The 27,640-nt window shown below is 45.1% G+C and overlaps 1 protein-coding gene across 8 annotated transcripts in view; it reads right to left on the reverse strand.

Annotated features, from left to right (window-relative positions):
• Window positions 1-25,532, reverse strand: part of LOC143930166 (galectin-4-like) — a 101,305-nt gene extending 75,773 nt beyond the window's left edge. For 3 of the 8 annotated variants that reach the window (XM_077454752.1, XM_077454591.1, XM_077454234.1), the window contains exons 1-2: window positions 25,482-25,528; window positions 25,142-25,234 (exon numbers count right to left, since the gene is read on the reverse strand). In XM_077454752.1, the coding sequence (XP_077310878.1) occupies window positions 25,142-25,171 (30 nt within the window). In that variant the 5' untranslated portion in view covers window positions 25,172-25,234; window positions 25,482-25,528. Of the gene's footprint in view, window positions 1-25,141; window positions 25,235-25,481 lie in introns of all 8 variants that reach the window. The other 5 variants (XM_077454504.1, XM_077454327.1, XM_077454412.1 and 2 more) reach the window with 4 other exon arrangements.
• Window positions 25,533-27,640: the final 2,108 nt, after the last annotated feature.

Here is a 27,640-nt window from a genome sequence, read left to right on the forward strand (position 1 = left end):
AGAGGAAGTGATGTCACGAAGGATTTCTATTCGTCGGGAGCGATCGCGAGGGGGTGGCCATGAATGAATGGCCGCCCCCTCATCCCGGATCGCTCGCGAACGAATACCGACCGCCGCAGCAGGTACGCCCATATGCCTGCCCGTGCCATTCTGTCGACGTACATCGTCGTGCGGCGGTCGGGAAGTGGTTAATGATCTTTTTTTTTTTTTTTTTTTTTTTTTTTTTAGGGTGGCCCTCCACTTTAAACTTAACAACCAAATCATATGGACCATTTATATTTTTGTACAACGTTAAGGCTGGCCATACATGTTCAATATACTTGTACAATTTTCCTTTATATTTACCTTAAAGTGAATGTAAACCCTCACATATACCAAGTGAAGTGAACAGCCTCAGATGATACACAGAGATGAAACAAATCTCTCCACATAAATTGTATGTGTATATCTTCTGTCTTCCCCTTTCTATACTGTTTAGAAAGTGCACATCGTTTTAGAAATCTTGTTTTCTGATTCCGCAGTGGGAGGGGAGTCTGGCCATACACTGTATGACAGCTGATTGGAGGAAAGGCACACACCCCCATTTCCACATAGGCAGAGCTGCAGTCTGAACAGACAAGCTCTCTGCTTATCTATCTCTAAGCTCCCTCCCTTCGCAGATTTCCAGCTGCTTTTATCTCCTGCATCGGAGGGCTTGTCAGAAGTTATGCTGATAACAGAGGAACAGAGCAACAGAAAGACACAGGATTTAGTGCTTTAGAGAGAGATAAGTAAACACTACAGATATATGTTCCTTGGTCAGATTTTGTGAATGGGATTTACATCCACTTTAACTAGTTACTGCCAGCCGTTGTCGTTATACGGCGACAGGTTGGCTCTCCTGCGCAAATTGCCCTAGCTGTATGGCAGCTCACGCAGGCCCAGTTACGGGCGTGCGCTCGCACACGCTGCAAAAGAGCATGCTGCGGGTCGGGAGCAGTCGATGTCCGCCAGTCCCCCGTGATTGCCTAGTACAGAGGCAGAATGGAGATCTGCATTTGTGAACAAATGGATCCCAATTCTGACAAGGGACATGTCAGAGATCTACTGTTCCCAGTGATCCGGAACAGGGATCTCTGTCATGTCCCTGGCAGCCCATCCCCCCTACAGTTAGAACACACCTAGGGGACACACTTAACCCCTTCCCTGCAAGCGTAATTTTTACATTGATTTTATAGAACTAATCAATGTAATAATTTCACTGGTCCCCAAAAAGTGCCCTTTGGGGTATGATTTGTCCGCCGCAATGTCGCAGTTCTGCTAAAAATCGCCGATCACCACCATTACTAGTAAAAATAAAAAATAAAAAGTCACTAAATCTATCCCATAGTTTGTAGACGTGATAACTTTTGCGCAAACCAATCAATATACGTCTATTGTGATTTTTTTTTTTTTACCACCAAAAATATGTAGCAAAATATATCTCTATCTATTTTTTTTTGGATATGTATGGTAGTAAAAAAGTACCACCAAAAGAAAGCTCTATTTTGTTGTTGGTCCGTCCCACCTGCAGACGAGCGATTTTCTCGATAGGAACTGGTTCCGGCGGAAAGCGGGGAAGTCGTCCCACCATCGGAATACAATAGCTCAGTGGGGAAGTCTCAACCCATCCACATTGAAGGTGTAGATGGGTGCTCGTGATGGAGCTCATTTTTTTTTTTTCCTTCCACCTGCTGGTTCAATGAAAAAACTGCCTTGTCTATGGGCTGCTTTAGACGGTAAAGATTGACACTGTATGCTGCTATGAAATCAGATCTAAAGTAGCCCAGAAAATTCTCCATTAATGGTTCACCCAGTTGTACTAAAACACACCCCACCCGGGGAAGTCAGGCACTTACACGCGAGGCTGTGATCTCCTCTCCTCCTCTTCTGGAGTGCGGGCAGTGATCACGGTGGCTCCGGTGTCCCCTCCGTCAGCAGCTTCCTCCACCGTGTATCTCAGGGCTTGACAAATTTGCTTGGAATCCAGGAGCCAGCTAAAAAAGTTAGGAGCCAGGTCCATAACGGCGATCCGGACCTGTCCCTGGCCTGACATGGAGACGAGTGAGAGGAAGATAGCACCCCCACCTGTCTCCAAGTCATTGCCCATAGCTCTTAGAGGGACATTTTATTTATTTTATTTTTTTCAAATGACAATTTTTTTTTTTTTTTTTTTGCATTTTAGTGTAAATATGAGATGTGAGGTCTCTCTGACCTCCCAGATCTCATATTTAAGAGGACCTGTCATGCTTTTTTCTATTACAAGGGATTTTTACATTCCTTGTAATAGGAATAAAAGTGACAATTTTTTTTTTTTTAAAGAACAGTGAAAAAATAAAAAATAAAACGTTAAAATGAGAAAAAAAAATGTTTTAAATGCGCCCTGTCCCGCCAAGCTTGCGTGCAGAAGCGAACGCATACGTGAGTAGCGCCCGCATAGGAAAGCGGTGTTCAAACCACACGTGAGGTATCGCCACGATCGGTAGAGCGAGAGCAATAATTCTAGCCCTAGACCTCCTCTAACTCAAAACGTGCAACCTGTAGAATATTTTTAAACGTCGCCTATGGAGATTTTAAAGGGTAAAAGTTTGTCGCCATTCCATGAGCGGACGCAATTTGGAAGCGTGACATGTTGGGTATCAATTTACTCGGCGTAACATTATTTTTCAAAATATTAAAAAAATTGGGCTAACTTAACTGTTGTCTTATTTTTTTAATTAAATAAAAAAAATTTTCCCAAAAAAGTGCGCTTGTAAGTCAGCTGCACAAATACAGTGTGACAGACAGTATTGCAACGACCACCATTTTATTCTCTAGGTTGTTAGAAATATATATATACATATATATATACATACATATATATATATATATATATATATATATTTATATTGTTTAGGAGTTCTAAGTAAAGGGGAGGAGATGGGTGGGCAGTGAAAGCTCTATTGGCATTGCTGGCTGTCATACCAACAGCCACCACTAGAGGGCGCCAGATTCCAGAAGGAAAAATAGGACCGCAGAAGGCCTCAAAGCCGCGGCCTCAATTACCGGCCGGCTGCGGCGCGGCCCGACGCGATCACGCCGGGGGGGGGGGCTGCACGGAGACAGGATGTGCTGCCCCAGGCGCCAAGTCACTAATTCTAGTCGCAAATGCGACCTGGCGCCCGGGGTTTGTCGAGCCCTGGTGTATCTCCTCTTCCGCCAAAGCGATAGGCATCCAATAGGATCGCCTGACACTTTGGCCAATCGGGAAACAGGTCTCCAGATCTGCCTCCTGATTGGCAGGGAGGAACTTTAGCGTGAAAATAGCAATGCTCTGCGCTCCGAGGCCACCCTTTTTTGAAGCCTATTAGAGCCTCTGGCTCTAATCAGGTGCTTAAAAAAAAAAAAAAAAACAACCACTCTGTATTGAAATCCATGGTCCAGAGCCAATGATATGTAGATCAGGGGACCAGACGCATGAACAGGGGAGGCGGCGCCCATGCGCCCTCTATGGATGGGCTGCTACTGACTCCTACATAATGCATTCATGTTTTATCCCCATGTGGATAACATTGCATATATCAGTATTCACTCATTCATTTTGCAGGTGGTTTGCCCAATCAAACAGTACATCCAGGCCATCTTATAAACCAGACATCTTGTATGGACTTTATTCTACAATATAGCTGGATGTCATTTTTTGCAAACAAAAAAAATTGCACTTTTAATCCAAAATATATATTATTTATAAATAGGTTTAAAAGTACTGGTGCCAACACTGAACCTTGGAGGAACAGCGCTTCCACCATTCAGAGTATACAGTAAATCATTAACCTCTATTCTATGAAGCCAGTTTTATAATCATTTACAAAATGGAAGGTTCAACTTTATGGGCCTTACAACTTACACATTATCAGTCTGTGAGTAACTTTCACAAATCATTTCTCAAAGTCCAAATTCAGCATTCTGTATTTCGCTCCTCCTTTGTCCAAGTTTCATTGGCAGATCTTAATCAATGAATGCTACCTCTTATGCCCTGTACACACGGTCGGAAATTCCAATGGAAAAAGTCCAATCGGATTATGTTGTCGGAAAATCCGATCGTGTATGGACTTTTTCTGTCGGATTTTCCAAAAAAAAACAAAGTTTGAGAGCAGGATCTAAAATTTTCCGACAACAAAATCCGATCGCATAAATTCCGATCGTGTGTAGACAATTCCGACGGACAAAGTGCCACGCATGCTCAGAATACATAAGAGACGAAAGCTATTGGCTACTGGCCCGTTTATAGTCCCGACATACGTGTTTGACGTCACCTCTTTCAGAACGATCGGATTTTCCGACAACTTTGTGCGACCGTGTGTATGCAACACAAGTTTCAGACAAAATCCGTTGGAAAAAATCTGATGGATTTTGTGGTCGGAATGTCCGACCGTATGTACAGGGCATTAGTCCTCATGCACACTGGACATTTTTACAGCTTTTAAAGATAAATAGAAAACCTTTTATGCCCATAGCTGATCCAGAGGAAGGCAAAAAAGAAATATGGCATTCTATTTGCAGCTATAAAAACTATGTGGAACAATGGTATTTTCTAGAACGTTATTTCTCACTCCTGGTTGTCAGTGACTACCAACAGGTAATATTTTTCAGGTCCTGCTAGCATAGCTTTAGGTTAACATGAAACAAATGGGTGTTTTATAGCAGGCCTGATGTTAAAGTGTTACTAAACCCACAACAGTAAAATCAGTCTTTATATGCAGTAAATCATGCTTGTTATACTCACTGTGGAACCTAAGGGGCTAATCCTTTGTATTGTGTAAAAAGGTTGTTTGATCCTGTCTTCTTCGATCCTCCCCTTCTTCCCCTGTCCCCAATCTATCTGCTGATAGAACAGAGCCTAGGGGACAAGCTGCACATGCTAAGTTTAGTGTGTATTGCTAGAGATTTTTTTTCTTGGAAAAGTGCATGTGATCAGCACAGGGCCAATCAGCACTGTCCAGACAGAGGGTCAGGGGTCCTGCAGCCTTAAAGGTGAGTCAGAGCAGAATGAAAACTCCTCTTACAAGCTTTAACTAGACACTGATAGAAGTCACAAGACTGCTATATACTTCTGTTGAGAAAAGGAATTAAGCAGTTTATATTTACTAAAACTAGTTCATTTCCATGTGCTCTATTCTGTGGGAGACCATATATAGTGAATGCAGGGTTCTGGGTTTAGTAACACTTTAACTTTACAGCTACGGCAAGGCAGCCCATTCATTCACCCTTTATTTAGTTCTACTAGCAAGTTGATCGAAAAAATTTATCAGAATCACTTCCATTGAGCTTTTGTGTACTAAAGTCAAGGAGCTTTCACCGTCATCAAAAAAAAAATGATCAGTGCCACTGGATTTTGCCAACGGCACTGATTGATCACGAAGCCCCGCTCGTCCCCCCCCCCACCTTCTGTGGCACCGGCATTGCAACTGTGGGCACCGGCTGTGGCTTCACAGCCGGGCACCCACTGCGCATGCGCGAGCGGCGCCATGATTGGCCGCGCAGTCATCTGGGACCTGTCACATGTCCCAGATAACAGACAGGAGGGAGGGGGCAGAGCTGAGCCCTTCCTGCGCCAAGGGGAAGTGATGTCACCAGCCCAGGCATTGAAGGAGGGAGACTACGAGGGACCCTCTAGCAACAAGCATTTAGAGGTGAGTAAAAAAATGCTCCAAATGTTTTTTTTTAATTTTTAGGAATTTTAATCTTTTTTTTTTGTGTGGAACACCACTTTAACTTCATTCTGGAATGGATGAATAACATACTGTATATATTAAAGCGGTAGTAAACCCGCACATTTTTTTTTTTTTAAACCTGAAAAGCAAAAGGCATAATGAGCTAGTATGCACCGCATACTAGCTCATTATGAAATACTTACCTTAGAACGAGGCCCCGACATCTGGCCCGATCCACGCCGAGGGAGCTGACATGCTCCCTCTGCGTTTCTTCCGGGTATCGCGGCTCCGGCGCTGTGAGTGGCCGGCGCTGCGATATCGTCACTCCCGCGCAGGCCGAGAATCCCCTTGTGCGCATGCGCCGCTGCAGTCAGCGGCGCATACCGAGGGGAATATCTCCTAAACCGTACAGGTTTAGGAGATATTTTTTTTACCTACAGGTAAGCCTTATTATAGGCTTTCCTGTAGGTAAAAATGTTTAAAAATTGGGTATACAACCGCTTTAATAATATATAGTAATAGAAGGAATGATACCCTTACTTTTCATGGAGAAAATGGTGCTCCAGACACCTTTCAGTGCTGGTTACACAGCCGAAAGTCTAACATGATCTCTGTAAAGGCGAGGATCATAGTCGAAGCTGGTGATCCCTTCAGCATAGGACTTCCAAATTCAAGCGGTGTTCCACCCAAAAGTGGAACTTCCACTTATCTGCCTCCTCCCCCCCCATAGTGCCACATTTGGCACCCGGGGGGCGGAGCAGGTATGTGTTACCCTGTCCCTACTTCTGTCTGTCATTTTATTATGAATGGGGAGGGGGTTGGGTTTGTCGGCACGGAGCGTGACCTTCCTGAAATGAGCTTGCCAACTCCCTGAAATGAGTTTTTGCAGGTTGGGATGTCTGCTCCTGCATGATCTGAAAGGTAAATCTAAGGTTAGGTTTGCATTCCTTACAGTCACCGTCACAAGACCCTACCTTTTCGTCACATTTACTAGGAACAGGAAGAATGCTGATTGTGTTGTTTCCCTAAATATCCAATATACTCATGTTATCTTGGCTGCTCACCTGCAGAGAAGTAGGTGAAAAGTGATCATGGCCTTTGGGATATTTGACACTTGTGATTAGGACAGAATGTAAATTCCAGCACCAAGAATGACAGGTGTTAGGGAATAGCTGTGGCTGCTGAGCCTGTCCAAAGCAATGACAGGCTGTCATGGCCACGGATGTTTGCAGCTGTTCACACATCCAGTGATTAGCTGCACTTAGGGCCAGTTCACACCATCGAAACGCAGTCCCGATGCGTTCCGGATGCTTTTCTACATGCGCGTTTTTGATGCACTCCAGTGCGATTTTGATGCAGTCCAGTGCATTTTCTCACCTCTTTTCTTAACCTTCAAAGGCCAGTTCACACCACATGCAGTCCAGTGCGTTTTTTTCTGCATCAAAAATGCATGGAAAGTAGGTTAAATGGTTTTCAATGGCATAGTTCACACCAGTGCTTGCAGTTCCAGTGCATAGAACAAGCTGCATTTTTCCTGCAATGGACTGTACTGGAACGCTGTAAAAAGTATAAAAAACGCACCATAAAATGCACTGGAACACACATGTCTTTGCTTAAGAAGGAGGGGAAAAAATGCACTGGACTGCATCAAAAACGTACTGGAATGCATCAAAAATGTACTGGAATGCATCAAAAAAATGCATGCAGAAAAGTATCAAAAACACATCCAGACTGCATTTCTATGGTGTGAACTGGCCCTAAATAAGAACACGTGTTCCAGTGCGTTTTGGTGCATTTTTGGTGCTTTTTTTTCAGCGTCCTCGGGCTTGCCCTGACATCTAGGGGGAGGATGTATGGCTCTCAGACTCCTTCTTCTCATGATCCTGGGGGGGTCTTTCTTCGGGGGAGCTTCTCAACCTAGTACTTGGTGGCCAGCTTCAGCTGACCATGAGGAGAGGGGTCTGCCAGGCCTCCTGTCTAATCATGTTGTACCCTATGTCTCTGTCAGAAGCCTTGTTCCCTGGGGGATCAGAGAGAGGTCCTACCCCTTCGGAGGGATGAACAAGACCCCCCCCCCCCCTACGTGCACTTTTTGTTCACATGCACATTTCCTGTTCACTTAAATTGTTTTACATTTTTCGTTTTCAGCACCACCACGGATTAAAAAAACAAAAACAAATTGTGTTGGTACAGTCACTGCTTCCCTTAGACTTACATGGGCTGCCTGCATGCAGCATCTGACAGCTCAAGCCATATAAACAAATGGCCAAACTCACGGTGTACTGACCTCAGCACGCATGTTTCATAGTTTCATAGTTAGTAAGGTTGAATAAAGACACCAGTCCATCCAGTTCAACCTGAGTGAGTATCTACAATTGTCCCAAGAAAATGTATCCGGCATACCATTGTGAGTTAGGTGTTTGTAGATGACCTGCACACAGAATGCATATGATTTCCGTGCATGTCTGTTCGAATAATATCGGATGAATGGTCGTGATCGGCTGTTAAAAGTAGTGTACACACGATCTGAAAATCGTACGATCCTTCTTTGGATGACCGTTTTTGTATGATATTCGGATCATGTGTACGGGCCATTAGGGTCAGATTTGTGAGCCAGAATGGGGATCTGTCAATGTAAATAGACAGATCTTCATTCTAAAAAGGGGAGAGAGAGATCTGCTGTTCCTAGTGATTAGGAACAGTGATCTCTCTCCTCCTCCAGTCAGTCCCATCTCCCCACAGTTAGAAACACCTCCCAGGGAACACGTTTAACCCCTTGATCACCCCCTAGTGTTAACCCCTTCCCTGCCAGTGACATGTACAAAATAATCAGTGCATTTTTATAGCACTGATCGCTGTATTAATGTCAATGGTCTCAAAAAAGTGTCAAAAGTGTCCGATCTGTCCGCCGCAATGTCGCAGTCCTGCTAAAAATCACAGATCACTGCCATTACCAGTAAAAACATAAAAAATAAAAGTCCATAAATCTTTCCCATAGTTTATAGACGCAATAACTTTTGCACAAACCAATATATACTTATTGCGATTTTTTTTTTTTCTTTTTTATCAAAAATATGTAGAAGAATAAATATTGGTCTAAAATGATGAATCAATTTGTTTTTTTAGGATATGTATTATAGCAGAAAGTAAAAAAATATATAGTTTTTTAAATTGTCTGGCTTTTTTTGTTTATAGCGAAAAAAATAAAAACCAATCAAATACCATCAAGAGAAAGCTCTATTTGTGGAAAAAAAAGGACATCAATTTTATTTGGGCACAACGTCGCATGACCGCACAATTGTGAGTTAAAGCGACGCATGCCGTATCGCAAAAAATTGCTTGGTCTTGAAAGGGGTAAAACCTTCTGGGGCTGAAGTGGTTAATTGACAATTGCGTGGTCGTGCGACACTGTACCCTTTTTTTTTCTTCCAAAAATAGAGCTTTTTTTTCATGGCATTTGATCACCTCTGCGGTTTTTATTTTTTGCGCTAGAAACAGAACGACCGACAATTAAAAAAAAAAAAAATATTATTTACTTTCTGCTGTAACATATATCCAATAAAAAAAATGTAAATAATTCAATGTCTTCATCACTTTAGGCCAATATGTATTCTGCTACATATTCTTGGTAAAAAAAAAAAAATCCCAATAAGCGTATATTGATTGGTTTGCGTAAAAGTTAGAGCGTCTACAAACTATTTTTTTACTTATTTTTTGTTTTTTTTACTAGTAATGGCAGTAATCAGTGACTTAAAGTGGGACTGCGATATTGCGGCAGACAAATGGGACACCTAACTGACACTTTTTGGGACCAGTGACATTATTACAGTGATCAGTGCTAAAAAATATACACTGTCACTGTACAAATGACACTGGCAGGGAAGGGGTTAACATCAGGGGCAATCAAAGGGTTAAATGTGTTCCTAGAGAGTGTGAAGAATAGGGCATCAAGGAAACTTTAAAGTAATTGTAAAGTCTTATTTAAAAAAAAAAAAAAAAACAACAAACTTGCTATACCTACCTGCTCTATGCTGTTGATTTGCACATAGCAGTCTGGATCCTCCTCTTCTCGGGTGCCTCTTTGCTGCTACTGGCCCCTCGCTCCTGTCGAGTGCCCCCACAGCAAGCAGCTTGCTATGCGGGCACCCGACCCGAGCTGCAGCTCCATGTGTTCATTCAGACACGGAGCTGCTGTTCAATCCCGCCCCCTCTCTCCCCTGATTGGCTAACTGACTTTGACAGCTGCGGAAGGCAATTGCGCTGCTGCTGTGTCTCAGCCAATCAGGAGGGACAGTCCCAGATGGCCGAAGGATTCGTGGACAGAGCTTGGGCTCAGGTAAGTATTAGGGCGTGCTGGGGAGGCTGCTGCACACAGAAGTCTTTTTATCTTAATGTATAGAATGTATTAAGATAAAAAACCTGACTTTATAACTACTTTAACAAACAGTAAGTGTGATTAATGCACCACAGCAGCATTCCAAAAGAGGGAAGCACACTCTATAGGAAAAACAAAGCAGAGAAGCGCTCCTAAGTGCAATAATAAAACACTTTAATGATAAGGAAGGGTTAAAAACACGTACAAGATGGAAGTGAAAAACAGGCATATCAATCAATTCATAACATCCAGCGGGATGCCTCCTCGGAAGTAAAGACAGCTTCAGGTGGAAGTTCCAGCTGACCAGTGGTAAACACTGTGTCCCTGATCCAAGATGGAGAGCCGTCCTGCCAGGACCAGCATGGAATCCAGGCAAGCGGAAGTGGCGTCAGAGTGGGTGGGACATGTTTTGGAGCATGCCCAGTCACTCCTTCTTCAAACTAGTGAGTGATTAGTAACTGTGGGGAATGTGTTTTTATTACTTGAAGATGTGGATCAGTGGTCCTGCTTTACAGGAACACAGGATCCGTGTCTTCTGTACTCACAGAATGCCAGCCTGCTTTGAATACTGAACAATTGGTGGTACCAGGTGGTACCCGGTGGACATCAGATCCGCAGAACCCGCTGTGTAAAATCACAGCTGGGGCGAGCTATTGCCGGCGTGCCCTCGGGCCCGAAATCCGTACATGCAGAACCACGTATATATTCGTGATTCTGCACAGAGTGGCCGCCCCGTAGCAGTAAATCTGCTATGGGGGCGGTCGTAAAGTAGTTAAAGTGACATTGCTCAGATGTTCACACTCTTGCAGAGATATGATGTCAGATGTCTGGTCTTCCTCTGTCATTCTGTGGTTTCTCCTGGCAGCCCCTACACCACTACAGGATACAGCAGTGGGGAAGAGGTCAGTGGAAGGAACTGCAGAGCGTGGCAGGGAGCCAGGCATTTGAAGTTGAAATCTAGGTTTAATTTTTATTGCATACAGGTACTCCTCAGTTAACGACAAGGTTGCGTTCCAATGACCAGGTCGTTTAGTGAATTGGTCGTTAAACGAGGAGCCACAAGTAATCAAGATTTTAAGCATTCTTAACTTCTGTACTGTATTGTGAAACAAAGGTCTCACATAAGAAACAAAAGTACACAACACAAACGAAAATACTGTACTGTACAGTACAGCGTGTCATTTGGGTGGGAAGAGCTGGTCGTAAGTCCGAGTGGTCGTTAAACAGATAAGTCGCTAAAGAGTAAAGAGTATCTGTAGTTACATTGCTCCAGCTTGGACTAATGTAGGTGTAGTTATCTCATATTTGTGGAAGCTGCAAGTCTCCATAGTAGTTGCCTCTACTACAGTGATAGCAGTGATCTTCCAGGTCCTGTAGTGAACTGCTGCCCTTACTTATAAAAACGACAGGGAGTCGGTAACTTTACATTGCCACCATTCACAGAACACCTTAAATACATGGAATTGTCTGATTGGACAAGGTGGAGATTATGACATCATCTCTTTGCCTCTCTACGTCATCCAATCAGAAATCACCTCTTCCCTGTTTACTTACTAAACTTGTCAACCTGACCTCCAGAATTTGATCTGCTACAACAGGCCTCTAAGCTCCCCAAGGGCCATTCTTACAGTGTATGCATTTTCCCAAACCATTTCCCGCAGGAAATGAAAGCACAAAAAGAAAAAAATGTATTTCCATTGTGTATTTCCCATTGTTTCCTCACTTAGCAATGATTTCAATGTTTAAGTATTTATTTTGTAATACATAACTGGATTGCGGTCTGCTTTCTTTTATGTGCTTCATACAAACAATCTCACTTTGAGAGTGGCCGGCCATAGCTGGCGTATGCTGTCCAGTTCTGGGCACCAGTGCTCAGGAAGGGGGTACTGGAAATGGAGCGAGTACAGAGAAGGGCAATAAAGCTAATAAAGAGTCTGTAGGATATTAGTTATGAGGAAAGATTGCGAGCACTGAACTTATTCCCTCTGGAATTCTGAAGAGACGCTTGAGAGGGGATATCATTTTAATATACAAATACCATACTGGTGACTCCAAAATAGGGATAAAACTTTTTTGCAGAAGGGAGTTTAACCACTTAAGGACTGCCTCACGCCGATCACAGGCACGTACAGGTACGTTGCCCTTTAAGAGCCCAGCCGTGGGTCGCACGCGCGCCACCGGCAGCACACTCGCGACCTGGTCCTGAGCTCCATGACCATGGCCGCAGGACCTGCGGACCCGATCGGTGTCCCGCGATCGGGTCACAGAGCTGACGAAAGAGGAGAGGTCTGTGTAAACAAACCTCTCCTTGTGCTTCCTAGTGTGGCTGTCACTGATCGTCTCTTCCCTGTTATAGGGAAAGACGATTAGTGACGTCACATGCCAAGCCACACCCCCAACAGTAAAAAACAAACACACACTAACACTTAACTCCTAGACTGCCCCCTAGTGGTTAACCCTTCACTGCCAGTGACATTTTTACAGTAATCAGTGCATTTTTAATCGCACTGATTGCTGTATTAATGCCAATGGTCCCAAAAATTTGTCAAAATTGTCTGACGTGTCCGCCATAATGTCACAGTCACAAGAAAAATCGATGATCGCCGCCATTACTAGTTAAAAAAAAAAAATTATTAATAAAAATGCCATAAAACTATCCCCTATTTTGTAGACGCTATAACTTTTGCGCAAACCAATCAATAAACGCTTATTGCGATTTTTTTTACCAAAAATATGTATAACAATACGTATCAGCCTAAACTGAGGAAAAAAAACGTTTTTTTTTATATATTTTTTGGGGATATTTATTATAGCAAAAAGTAAAAAATATAGAATTTTTTTCAAAATTGTCGCTTTATTTTTGTTTATAGCGCAGAGGTGATCAAATACCACCAAAAGAAAGCTCTATTTATGGGAAATTTTGTTTGGGAGCCACGTTGTATGACCGCCCAATTGTCAGTTAAATCGACGCAGTGCCGAATTGCAAAAAGGGGCCTGGTCCTTTAGCTGGAAAATGGTCCAGGGCTTAAGTGGTTAATAAGACTCATGGCCACTCATTAAAATTAGAAGAAACAAGGTTTAAACTACGTAGAGGGTTCTTTACTGTAAGAGCGGCAAGGATGTGGAATTCCCTTTCACAGGCAGTGGCCTCAGCTGGGGGCATTGATAGTTTCAAGAAACTATTAATTAAGCACCTGAATGACATACAGGGCTATACAATGTAATACTGACATATAATCACACACATAGGTTGGACTTGTGTCTTTTTTCAACCTCACCTACTATGTAACTATATTTAAAAGAGGATTGATTAGGACTTTAAATGAGGTAATGATACAGTCATTTACTTCCATCACGGTATTTGTATATTAAAAAAGAGAACATAAAAGGGCGGGACTTTAAATGAAGTATGTGCAGGATAAGGGTCTGATTATTTTAGTAGTGGACATATCTATAGTACATTGTGTATCTTATATTCACATAATTGATTCATAAATAGCTGTTTTCTATTCTTCAAAAAAAGTCATATATATACACATAAATAAATAAATACCAGCTTGGTTAGAGTTAATCCAATTAATAACAGGGAAGGACAGAAAAATATATATAAAATTAAAATTTAACAGCTTTATTGTATAAGATACAAATAATGCATGATTTAAAGCAGTCCATAAAATGAATAAACATAAAGAAAAAATTACAAAAAATACAACACACAGGCAGAAAACAGTTGATATGAGAAATGCTATTGGGACACATAATTGAATCACATTATCTGTTGGCTCTACGCGTTTTGTGACTTCTTGTCGCTCATCAGGAGCCAATGCATCCACACACATAGAAAACTTAGCACACATAGCAAGAATCAGTATCCCAGTTGGTACTTAGGGGATATCCATGTACTGCCGGCCAGGAAGCCGGGCCACACACACACACACCCAATCACGGGGAACGCTCCCCCCACAGGGACTGAGATGGTGATGCTTCACGGTGGGTAGCCAAAACAGGATGCACCCAGGGTGGACAGGCATCAAGGCAGGAATTGATGTGTAAGTAGTGTAATATAAAACCGAGGGTGTTTTACACTTAATGTGTGAGAGTGGTGAGGGAATGAATGGGAAGAAAGGGCAGGTGACAAAAAATTAAACGTGACCAATAAGGCACATAAAAAACACATCCAAAAAGCAGCCACCAGCAAAAACAAAAAGGGTAGAGGGATGGGTGCGTTGGGGGACAAAGGCTATGTGAAGGATGATTACATTAATTAAACCATGGAGCGTGTGATAAGTGCTGTTATGTGCCCGCACCCACATCCCTGCATATAAGGGGGGGAGGTGGAGCGCAGGCAGTGCACGTTGCAGCCCCCGTGTTGAAAACAAAGCCCACAGGAGGCGTAGAGTGACACAACCCCCACGCCAACAGACAGGTCGCGTTCCGACACAAAAGGTCTTCCACTGCGGCATCATCACTGATGCCGCAGTGGAAGACCTTTTGTGTCGAAACGCATAGGTCCAGCACCTTTTTGCCTTCCACATTGCTTTGTCTTTTCTATCGATTTTGTGATCACTTTTACTTTATACCTTGCATGTCGTTGTAAGATTTTTTAATGCTTGAATAAACCATATCTGGTTGACCTGCACCATATGGAGACCTCTCTTCTTTTTCCTTCTATATTTGGGCCTTGTTGACCATTCATCTACCTCTATTCCTCGGCCCGTCCTGGACTCACTTGGTTTTTGGTTGTCCATTGCTGCTTGTATTTATGTTTTGGAGCCACACAGCATCCATCATATCCAGTATGACATCTTCAGGACCGAGAATTTTTAAGACTGTTTGACTCACTGCCGTATGGCATTTGGGTCCACCATATCCAGTAAGGGTATCCTATCTCTTATTTCTGAACCCATATACGTGTCCATAGGCATACCATCTGGCCTACTGGGAGTATATATCCAGAGCCCATCTGGAAATGGGGGGAATAAGAACTTTCTCCAATTCTCATGGACTTGGCTTTTTGGACTGTGATCAAACACTTCATTGTGTTATACTTAGCACAATTTGTATTTCTTTCATAACACTCACTTGATCCCATCACGTGTACCTTTTATGGGTACTGAGTATTTCCAATACCAGCGCCTACATGCTATTCACATATTTGGGTCATTTGATTATATGTTTCTTTTCACAAGGTTACATTTTTGAGCACTACACATCATTTTTGTCCATTGATTTGAATAGAAGCCGCACCAGAAGTCAGATCAAAATGATCCGTCTTGCGGTGTGACTTGTGTGCCAAGAATCTTGAAGGGAAACGACAAAATTTAGTGTGATGTTCCCCCCCAAGATCCATACCAGACCGTTATCCGAGCACGCAGCCCAGCAGGTCCTCGACCATACCAGGCCACATGCCCTCAACATGGGGAAGTGGGTGCTTCAGGGCAGGGGTGACCCCATGTTGATGAGGAGAAGGGCCTCTTCCCAACAACCCTTGCCCGGTGGTTGTCAGGGTCTTCGTGCAGGGACCTATCAAAATCTGGAAGCCCTCTTTAACAAGGTGGCCGGCCCCGATCCTGCCCCCCACCCTAGGTGAATGAGTATGGGGTACATCATATCCTCCTCTCTGCGCTGTGCTCTCTCTCTGCTATCTACTTGCTCTTTTGCAGGGTCTTCTCGCTCTTTTGCTGGGTCTTCTCCCTCTGTTCTTCTTCCGATGTTGACTCGACGAGATCTCCCGCTGTAATGCTGGGTCCGCTGTGTGCAATGATTTATATTGGCATGGGGTGGAGCCACTCGATGACATAAGATGGAGGCCACACCTTGTAACGTCATCGCCCCATTATCGTTCCCACAGGGAACCACTGATTTTGAATAGAGAAAGAGAAGAGAGGCTGAAAGCTAGCGCTTCTAAAACGTGCATCGACGCCAATGCAAAACACGGATAAAATCGCATTAACGCATTGGTACTAGCTTTACAGCTCGTTTTTTAAAGTGCCCATGGGCATGAGGCCTAAACACTACATTTCAATCTTTTAAAACTTTTTTTCATAAAGTGACAACAGAAATCAAAGATCCTGCTGGCCGCTACATCATACTGATAGGCCTCGTGGAAACTACCTTTGTCTCTTATTACGCTCCAAATGTTAACCCGATTCCCTTCTTCTCTCATTTACTGCAGGTAGTCAGAACTCATTCTAAAGGTACACTCTTTATGTGCGGTGATTCCAATTTAGTACTCCATCCACATCTTGATAAATCCCCCTACTCTCCGGACCATTACTCCCCTTCTTCACAATTTCGTAGACTACTCCACCAATCTTCTCTCCTGGATACGTGGAGAGAGTGGAACCCATTGAAGAAAAATTACACTTACTATTCTTACCCGCACAATTCTTTTTCCAGAATTGACCATATCCTTGTTCCAGTCGCAACCTCTCCAATCCTACAACAATCTGTTATTCACCCTATTACATGGTCAGACCATTGTGCTGTGATCACCACGGTCTCCTCGTTAATACCTCGCCCTGCCACTAAAACATGGTGCACGAATGAAGCCCACCTTACCAATCAGTCCTATTGTCTTGATATTCAATCAGCTCTTAATGATTATCTACTACACAACACCACACCTGGTATATCGCCAACCCTGCTCTGGGAAGCACACAAGCCGGTGATCAGAGGGCACATGTATCTCTGTTGCCACCCACCTTAAACGCGATAAGAAATCCAAACTCCATCAATTAGAATCTGACTTTCACCACCGGTTCCTGCTGTTCCAGGCATCCCCCTCAGACACTAATAAAAAGCTATTGGAGAAGACCAATCTGGAATTGGACCTTCTTTTGGCCGAATCTGCGGAAAAGTCTATCCGCCGGTCTGGTCACAAGATCTACACCAAGGCTAATAAGCCTGATACCTTTTTGGCACTACATCTCAGAAGACCAGATCATATCCACAACCCTATTAGACTTCGGCTGGCCAATGGCACCCATACAAGTAACCCTGTCAGAGTACTCTCTGAGTTTCGCAAGCATCTTGCTAATCTATATGAAGGGAGGGGGTCTCTTCCTTTTAAGGAGGCAGAGGCACTCTTCAAGGACTTACCTATACCCAAATTGCCTGATGCTAGCCGGGAGTCTATAGATAAATCAGTCTCGGTCGATGAGGTTCTCGGTGCTATTAAAACTCTCAAGCCCCACAAGCGTCCTGGTCCAGATGGTCTTCCAGGCATATACTACAAGAAATTTGCAACCACTCTGGCCCCACTCCTTGCCAATTCGTATAACGCCCTACTGAAACAACAATCCCTCGGTCGTGATACATTGACTGCCATTATAGCCATGCTCCCTAAACCCAACACTGATCATACCCTCTGGTCCAATTATAGGTCCATTTCCCTCTTAAATTTGGACGTGAAAATCCTAGCTAAAATTCTTGCCTTAAGGCTTAACCCAATAATTGGAGGCTTGATCCACAAGGACCAAGTGGGCTTCATCCCCCGTCGACAGGCCAGTGACAACATTCATTGGGTTATCCTCCTACAACATATAGCAAAATCCCGCAAGATCCCTATGCACCTTTTATCGCTCGACATCAGAAAAGCGTTTGACACTGTCTCATGGCCCTATCTCCACTACATTTTAGGTCGCTGGGGCTTTGGTCCCAATTTCTTACAATGGGTGAGTGCCCTATATGCCCACCCACAAGCTTATGTAAAATACTCTGGTTTCAGCTCAGAGTGCTTCCCCATTCAGAGAGGAATGAGACAGGGTTGCCCCTTATCCCCATTAATATTTGCTTTAGTGATCGAACCCCTTGCTGCTCTAATTAGATCGAACCCAAATATCCATGGCCTAGATATAGCTTCCACATCTCATAAACTCTGCTTCTTTGCAGACGACTCCCTCTTATTTGTTACCTCCCCACATATTTCCCTTCCTAACCTCCAACAACTTTTAACCAAGTTTGCAAAGATTTCAGGCTTAGAGGTCAATCAGGCGAAATCTAAAGCCCTTAATGTGTCCCTCCCACTGGCTGAACTGAAACTCGTACAGATGAATTTTCCCTTTCAATGGTCCTCTTCCTCAATCCCTTATTTAGGAATCAAATTGACTATCGATCCCGCCCATCTATTCCAATCTAATTATCTCCCGATGCTAAAATATTTGTCGTCCTTACTCAATACTTGGCTGCCCCTCCACGTCTCCTGGCTTGGACGTATCGCAGCCGTGAAAATGTCTCTGTTACCTAAGCTACTATACCTCTATAAGGTCCTCCCGGTTGCAATACCACCTTATTTCCACAGGGCAATCCAGAGTCGGGTGTATAAGTATATCTGGGGCACTAAGACCCCCCGAATTTCCAGACCCATTTTACTTCGCAGTAAACTTAATGGGGGCTTGGGAGTTCCCAACTTTCTACGTTACTATCATTCCGCCCAGTTGGCACAACTAACTCTCTATCATGCGAAGACGGAGATCCCCCCTTTGGGTCACCCTGGAGGCTATAGACTTACACCCCATTTCCATCGCCAATATTCTGTGGCTCCCTGTTTCAGCTCGGGGCCCTGTAGCTAAGCCCATAACCCAACATTCCTTACGAATTTGGGACAAATTATGTAGACCTTTTAAATTGCTCTCTCCACATTTACCCTTACTTTCCCTATTTGGCCAACCACTATTCTACCCAGCCTTTTCCCAACCTGTCTCCTTCCAGGCCTGGACCCATGCCGGCCTGGAACGTATACATGATTTCGTCTCAAACGGTGCCATTACACCTTTCCCAGTTTTACAGTCGCAGACGCGTATTTCTCTGCGGGAGTGCTTTAGATACCTCCAAATTTCCCATTTTATTCAAACAATTATGGGCCCTCATAGAGTATCGAACAACCTATCTACTTTCGAGAATATTTGCGATTCGGACCCACATGCTCCGGGTATAATCTCCAACCTCTATGCACATCTCATGTCCTCCCCATCCCCACTTCCATCATATGCCTCTGCTTGGTCCAAGGACCTATCCATTGATTTGGAGGCGGACGATTGGACAAGGATATGGGCAACAACCAAGCTATCATCACAGAAAGTAGTAGCATTAGAAGCTAGTTATAAAGTCCTCATGAGGTGGTACCTGGTTCCAGTCAGGATTGCTAAATACGTTCCATCCTATTCTCCCAACTGTTTCCGTGGGTGCGATACAGGGGGTACCCATCTTTATATATGGTGGACATGCCCAGTGGTGGAGCACTTCTGGGCAATCATATTCCGAATGGCTTCTACCCTGTTTAATACAACCCTTGTCCCTGACCCAGCCCTCGCCTTGCTTAAACTCCCCCCACACAACTTTTCTAGGGCACAATTGCGTCTTTTCCTTCAGCTCACCAATGCCGCCAAGCAGACCATTGCGAAAGCTTGGAAGTCCCCACTCCTAAACACTGTGGAGTCACCCAGGCCATGATACACAGTAAAATTGAAGCCACAATCTTGGATAAGATCCCCCAACACCTCAAAACTTGGCGTCTTTGGTCGGACCATTATCTCCCCCCTGATTTTGATAAACATCTCTTGGAACCTTGATCCTATCCGCAGAGGCAGTAAGCAGCTCCTAACCTTCCACGGCGCACGCGAGCCACCTGGCCAGTACGTTTTCTCTCTTCACCTTACTTTTTCTCTCCTTATCTACTTCTATGGTTTCTATTCCTCTTTATTTTTAGTTCCCTCTTTCTTTTCTCTCTTCCCTCTTCTTGCACTTTTCTCTCTACTCACTGACTCTTTTTGATAATGTAGCATGTACTGCATTTTAACGTACCCGTTACTTCCCTTTGCCGCTCTCTATAGTTCTTGGGCTCACACCCCCATGTTTTTATCACCAATGTTGCTTATTTGTTTATGCTCCACATTGTGTTGGAACAAGTTATATACTCTATATTTCTACACATAGTCCTTGCCTTTTTCTGTGCAAATGCTCTGCTAGAAAGCTTTCCCATGTTTAAAACGTTTGTAACAGTGACTGTTTCTTTTTCTTGCTTGTTGTCAATAAAATATTTGAAAAGAAAACTTTTTTTCATTTTTATGTATTTTTTTTACATACTCTTCTTAGGGCCGGTTCACACAGCGAGGCGCGGCGAGGCGTCTCCGACTTACCTCGCCGCGACCTGCGGGGAGCTCAGCGGCGACTTGCAGAGGACTTCTGTATAGAAGTCAATGCAAGTCGCCCCTCAAGTCGCCCCGAAGTAGTACAGGAACCTTTTTTCTGAGTCGGAGCGACTCGAGTCGCTCCTCTCAGAACGGTTCCATAGTACAGAACGGGGGCGACTTGCGGGAGCGAGGCGAGGCGAGCCGTGTCGCCTCGCCTCGCCTCGCTGTGTGAACCGGCCCTTAGAGTAGTTCAGTGTCACCATAGTGACAATATACTACTCTGAGGGGCAATCATTTGAACTGCCATAAATGGCTTTAATACATGACACTTTGTTTTGTTTTTTACTAAAGGCAAATCCACTTTGAAATTGTCTACAAGTGCACTTGAAATTGCACTGAAAGTGCACTTGGAAGTAAAGTCGCTGTAGATCCGAGGGGGACATGCAAGGAAAATAAAAAACAGCATTTTAGCTTGCACACGATTGGATGATAAAATCAGCAGAGCTTCCACTCATTTCAGATCTACCCCTATCTAGATTTAGAGCGACTGCACTTTCAAGTGCGCTAGCAGTGCAAAGTGGATTTGCCTTTTGTAAATAACCCCCTATGTGTTATGTGATTGCACAGCAATCAAGTGGTATCTGGGATGCTCACAGCGACACAATACCAAGCACCGCAATCTGATGTGTTTGGTAGAAACAGCGGTTGCAGGGCACGTCAATGCACGCCCCAGGCGAGGCACGCAGTGTGCATGAGCACAGCGATTTACTGATACATGAAGCCCAATGAGAGGGCGACACACATATAGGAGGGAGGAGCCGAGCCTGTGATGTCACGCAGCCACCGTGATCTGTGTGGAGGAGTGGTGAGTGAGCAGATGTATTAAGGCCCATACACACGATCAGACTTTTTGACAACAAACATGCAAATTAGCTGTTTTGGAGCAACATCCGACTGTGTGTATGCTCCATCGGACAAACTTTTTTGGTTTTCATCGGACTTTTGTTGGCTGTGCGAACGGACAAACTTTCTGGCAACAAAAGTCCGATGGAGCAAAGTCTAATCGTGTGTACAGAAAACCATAGGACTTTTGTACAAAGTACAAACAGGTATGCTCAGAACCAATGCAAAAGATCAGACAACAATACAGAAGTTGACCAAAGGTGGCGGTAAAGAGCAGAAAAAACACGTGGTTTGGTGAAAGTTGGCTGAAAAAGTCCTGCTGTGTGTATGCAATACAAGTTCAGGGCCGACGCCCTTTGTACAAAAATCCAAGGGAAAGTTTGTACAAAGTCCTATCGTGTGTATGAGGCTTTTGAGAGACAGGCATTTTTTGTTATGTTGTAAGTGTTCTTAATAAGGGGCCATTTTAATAAAAGTATTTAAATGGAGAGCACTATGGAGTCTGCTTTTGGATTGCATGTGGTCTGCCGAATTGAGAGACGCGTTTACAGAGCCAATTCCCAGGAGAAGAGAAGAGAGATCGCAGTAAGGTATATCATAGGAGTGATTATACACCGTGCCCATTGAACTCATCTTTGAGGTGAGCAGGTTTTTCAGCTAATGGTGGCATGCGCAATTTGGTGTTCTTAACCTGATTGGGGACTGAAGAGCACAGCGGTGGAATCTACCATTTTTTTTATGGACTTTGCTTGCTATATATATCTTTTTGATTGACAATTTATGTTTAAAAAGGATGTTTGTTTAGCACGGGATTTAACCACTTGCCGACCGCGGGAAGACCCAGCGCATCATGGATCGCGGTAGTGGCCGTTTACCATGTGATCGCTCCGTGAAATGACGGAGCGATCACATGTAAACAAACCAGCGTCATGTCATGATGCAGGTTCCTCCCCCCCTCTCTGTACCGATCGGTACAGTGAGAGGGGAGAGGCGGAGAGATAGCAGCAGCGCTGTGGGCTGGATGTGTAGTGCCCACAGGGTTGCCCAGTGCCAATACTCTCCCCATACTGTGCAGTACTCTGCCAATACTGTGCAATACTCTGCAACAATGTGCAATACTCTGCAACACTGTGCAATACTCTGCAACACTGTGCAATACTCTGCCAATACTCTGCAACACTGCAATACTCTGCCAATACTTGCCAATATTCTGCAATACATTTTTACTGAATTTTCAGTCTTTTTTGATTGATAGTGCAAAAAATAAAAAACCCAGCAGTGATTAAATACCACCAAAAGAAAGCTCTATTTGTGTGGGAAAAAAAGGACAAAAATCTAAAATTTCATATGGGTACAGTGTTGTATGAATAAGTAATTGTCATTCAAAGTGTGAGAGCACCGAAAGCTGAAAATTGGTCTGGTTAGGAAGGGGGTTTAAGTGCCCAGTGGTCAAGTGGTTAAAGAGAAACTGCAGTCTGCTCACATAATTTGTAATAAAAACATCATTATGAAGCTTCCCTCCAATCACTTTGCATATTATTTTATATATACTGTGATTCTGTACTTGCCAAATATGCTGCAGAAATCTCCCTCCACTGAGTTTGGCTGCATCCATTTTAACTGTGGGCAGCTGAAGCTGCTGCCTGTTCACTTCCTGGATTTACACAGAGGCACACCTCCAGCTCTGCAGCCCCCACAGCTCTTGGCCCTATTATGACTCACCCCCCCCTTCCTTCCTGGAAAACTCTCATGAGAGTGAGAGAGAGAGCTGTGCATGATTTCAAACGCCTAGGCATTTTTCCAGACAAGAAACAAGAAGTGGGCTGTATAAGGTATTTAATGGCAGAAAATTAAATAAGGGGTTAACTATCCAAAGTTAAAACAAAAAAGGGCAGAAGATTTAATAGATGGAAAGATATAAAAATGACCAAAGTTCTGCTTTAAAGTGGTTGTAAACCCTTACAACACACTTTGACCTACAGGTAAGCCTACATTAAAGCGGGAGTCCGCCGGGACTTCGCGTTTTTTTTTTTTTTTTTAAAGCCAGCAGCTACAAATACTGCAGCTGCTGACTTTTAAAATAGTGACACTTACCTGTCCAGTGCGCCCGCGATGTCGGCACCCGAAGCCGATCTCTCGGTCGTCTCTCGGGTGCTGCCGCCGCCATCTTGGGTATGGGAATCAGGAAGTGGAGCCTTTCGGCTTCATTGCCCGGTTCCCTACTGTGCATGCGCGAGTTGCGCTGCGCAATAAGGATGGACCCGCTGCCCTTTGGGATCTGTGTGTTTCCCAGCAGGCAGCGGGGGACTTTCGGAAAAGGGCGTAATCTACGCCCCTTTCCGCAGAGAGCTATCCCGGAAGTGGGTGCAGATACCTGTACTGTACAGGTACCTGCACCCTCCTCCCCCCTGAAAGGTGCCAATTGTGGCACCAGAGGGGGGGAGGGTTCCGATGAGCGGAAGGTCCACTTTAGGGTGGACCTCCGCTTTAAGGCTTACCTGTAGGTCCAAGAAATATCTCCTAAACCATACGGTTTAGGAGATATTTGCCCGAAGACAGGCATCGCTGTCTACGGCCCATGCGCGGTAGACAGCGGCGCGCAGGCGCACTGAGCGAGGCATTTTCAGCGACAGAGCTGCCGCGCATGTCGGCTCCCGTGCGCATGCGCAGGAGTGACGGCTTCGCCGAATGACAGCGGCGGAGCTGCGAGACCCCACCGAGAAGATGGATGTGCCGGACTACAGGGGACAGCGGTGACTTCGCTGGCTCCTGTGTCAGGTAAGTGACACATAATGGACTACTATTCGATGCATAGTAGTCCATTATGCTTTGCAGGGAATGAAAGAGGAAGTAAACTCATCAGGGTTTACTTCCTCTTTAAGGCTCCATTCACACCAATGCATTTTTTCATGCTTTTTGTAGAGACACAGGACATTTTTTTAACATGGGTTCCTATGGAACACATTCACATCAATGCATTTTTGTGCCTCTGTGTTTTTGGAAAGGGTCAGGGACCTTTTTGTAAATGCAAAACTGTGCCTTTTTTTTGCATTTTTGGTTTAATAGACTTCGATGGAGAAGCTGCAGAAAAGCATGTCGTGTTTTTACTGCGATTTGCATTTTTAATCTGCGAAACAACAAATCCCCCCCCCCCCAAAACGCAAATTCGCACTTAAAAAAAAATACAAAAAGCACTGCAGAAACGCTCAAAAGCAACATGCATAGATGTGACTCAAGCCTTACACGGGTGTATGCATAGGTATGCCTAAAGGAATGAGCCCTAAGGCCCCTTTCACACTGAGCCCTGGCCGTGTTAGTGCTAAAGCGCCGCTTGATTTAGTGACGCTTTTAGGCCACTGGCAGGGCCCTTTAAACCCCGCTAGCGGCCAAAGAAGGGGGTTAAACACGCCCGTGTTGTGGCGCCTCCGAAGTGATTTTCATTCGCTTTGGAAGAGCTGCTCATTCACTGCAATGGGAAGGGGCGTTTTGTGAGCCCAAACCGCCCCAAAGGTTCTGCTTGCAGGACTTTTCCTAACGTCCCACAAGCGTGTGTGAAAAGTCACACCTGAAATTAATGGGAGGTGGTTTTCAGGCGTTCTTTAGAGGCTATTTCTACAACGCATGAAAACCGCCTCAGTGTGAAAGGGGTCTTATAGCGATTCTATTACATGTGAAACTAGATGACATTGTGAAACAGAGTAGACTGATTTCCTTCTCTATACATATGTCAGCACTTTGCAGCATGTGAGCAGATAGCAGAGCTCTGCCTGGGGTTTCAATCATCCAGTAATTCAACATTCTTGTATATAGAGGGTAATTATTCAACACAGCGGAGCTAATCCTACATCTTTAGGTATTAGTGGTACTGCAAGAGGAGATTGTAAAGACATGCACTCACATATCCTTCCCTCATTATTACAAACTACTTATCTGGTCATTATTACATTATTACAAACAGACAAAAGTTGTACTAAGAAACAGTAAAAACAATCAGTAATATAATAAAATCAGCAACTTACTGGATTGTAAATGGGTGCATAGCCTGCCATCTGATCTGTGTGCTGTTACTCGTTCAATGACTGGGAGTGAGAAGTGAAGCTAGTTTCGTTTTCCTGTAAAGGAAGAAAATAACTAGAAACAACATAGATGGCAGTGTCTGACCATAATCATACATATAGGGGGCTGTCTCTGATGAAACCATCTGCAACCTGACAAATCGCCATTACCAGTCAGTATTTTTACACACACATTCCCCACACTTGGTGTTGCACAGAAAAAAAAAAAAAAAAAAAATCATTAAAATTCCTAAAAAAAATAAAAAATACATTTGTAAAAAAAATAAAAAAATGTTTAACTCACCTCTAAATGCCTGTTGCTACGGGGTTCCTCGTAGTCTGCCTCCTTCAGTGCCTGGGCTCCTGATGTCACTTCCCCTTGGCACAGGAAGGGCTCAGGCTCTGCCCCCTCCCTCCTGTCAGTCATCTGGGACATGTGACAGGTCCCAGATGACTGCGCAGCCAATCACGGCGAGTGGCGCCACTCGCGCATGCACAGTGGGTGCCCGGCTGTGAAGCTACAGCCGGGTGCCCACAGTTGCAATGCTGGCACTGCCGAGCAGAGGGGCGGACGAGCAGGGCTTCGATCCCCCCACATCGCTGGACCCTGGGACAGGTAAGTGTCCAATTATTAAAAGTCAGCAGCTGCAGTATTTGTAGCTGCTGACTTTTATTTTTATTTTTTTAATGGAAACTCCTCTTTAATTAAAATAAAGCTAGAGTTTTTATGCATGTGTACGCAGATGCACATATACGTGCAACTATAATAAATAGAATAGGATAAAAAAAGAACAATAAATGTAGCCAAGTCCTGGGGCCCCTGAAGCCCAATGATGACCTTCAGAGTTAGGGGCAGCTGACATCCTTCTGTGTAGAGTGGGTTGCAAGCAGGGGCGGGCTGGGGGGGCAATTTCCCCCCAGGTTGCCCCAACTTATATGCAGAATGGCTGGCAGCCGCCCGCTGATGATTTTTAAAAAATTTCACTGAGAAAGTAGGGCCAGGAGCATGGCCGCAGCGGGGGTGTTCTATCAGAAAGCCGCTATATTATGGCATTTTGGGAACTGTAGTCCATGCGAGCGCCCTGTGATTGGCCAAACAGGGTTATGTGCGGGCGACCGTCAGGGGGGTCTGCGATTGGCCTGGTGGAGCTTGTCACGCGTGGAGATGGGGGTGATCGTGACCACTTGCTGCAGGAGTCCCGCCACTCTGCCTGGTGCACTGTGCATCTCCTGAGGTCCTTCTCTCTCATGTACCCCCTCACAGTCAGTGTACCCCCTCTGTTAGCGCCCACCCTCTCTGTCAGTGTACCCCCTCTCTATCAGCCCACCCCTCTCTATCAGCCCACCGCTCTCTGTCAGCCCGCCCCTCTCTATCAGCCTGTCCCTTTGTCAGTGCCGCCCCTCTGTCAGTGCCCCCTCTCTCTATCAGTGCCCCCCCTCTGTGAGCCCACCCCTCTCCTGTCAGCTCGCCCCTCTCTGTCAGTTCACCTCCTCTCTGTCAGCCCACCCCTCTCTGTCAGTGCCATTCCCCTCTGTCCACCCGTCCCTCTGTCCGCTCAGTCCCTCTCTCAGTCCCCCTCTCTGTCAGCCACAGCAGGGTTCACTGTGCCAGACAGCCAGCCACCCACCCACTGACTCAGAGCAGGGAGCCAGGCCAGCCACCCATAGCAGAGTGCACCATGCCAGCCAGCCACCCACTGACCCACAGCATGGAGCCAGGCCAGCCACCCTCAGCAGTGTGCACCGTGCCATCCACCCACCCACCCACTAACCCACAGCAGGGAGCCAGGCCAGCCACCCACAGCAAGGAAACAGGAAACAACTCACAGAAGCCAGCCACCCACGATGTCCCACCCACAGCAGGGCCAGGGTGCCAGCCAGTCACCCAGGGTGACCCACCCAAACCAGGAAATCAGCCAGCCACACCAGGAAACAGCCAGCCACAGTGACCCACCCGGAGCAGGGAGGCAGCCAGCCACAGCAGCTTGCCAGCCACCCACAGGAACCAGCCTCAGAGGACGTGGGCGCCAGCCACCAACAGGAGCCAGTCAGCCACCCACAGGAGCCAGCCACAGAGGACGTGGGAGCCAGCCAGCCACCAACAGGAGTCAGCCACAGAGGACACGGGAGCCAGCCAGCCACAGAGGATGCGAGAGCCAGCCAGACAGCCACAGAGGACGCAGGAGTCAGCCACAGCTGCAGTTCCCATAGTTAGGGTAAGTGGAGCGCTACACAGTGCCAATTTTATTTTTACTTTGTGAGAGGTTGGGGCAGGGGTGAGATTCATGGCACAAGAAGGAGGTTCCATGAGGACCAGAGAGAATGAAGATTGTCACTGTACACTCTATTAGAAAGAGGCCCCTTCAGGTCTCATTATACTCTTTTTCGGACTCTAATGGGACCTGGAGGGGACTCTTTCTAACAGATTCTATAATTGATACTGAATGGGCCGATACAGGAATG

Source organism: Lithobates pipiens, unplaced genomic scaffold (genome assembly GCF_037356315.1).
Source record: "Lithobates pipiens isolate NorthernLeopardFrog02 unplaced genomic scaffold, aLitPip1_a1.2 Scaffold_1, whole genome shotgun sequence".
Classification (NCBI taxonomy): domain Eukaryota; kingdom Metazoa; phylum Chordata; class Amphibia; order Anura; family Ranidae; genus Lithobates; species Lithobates pipiens.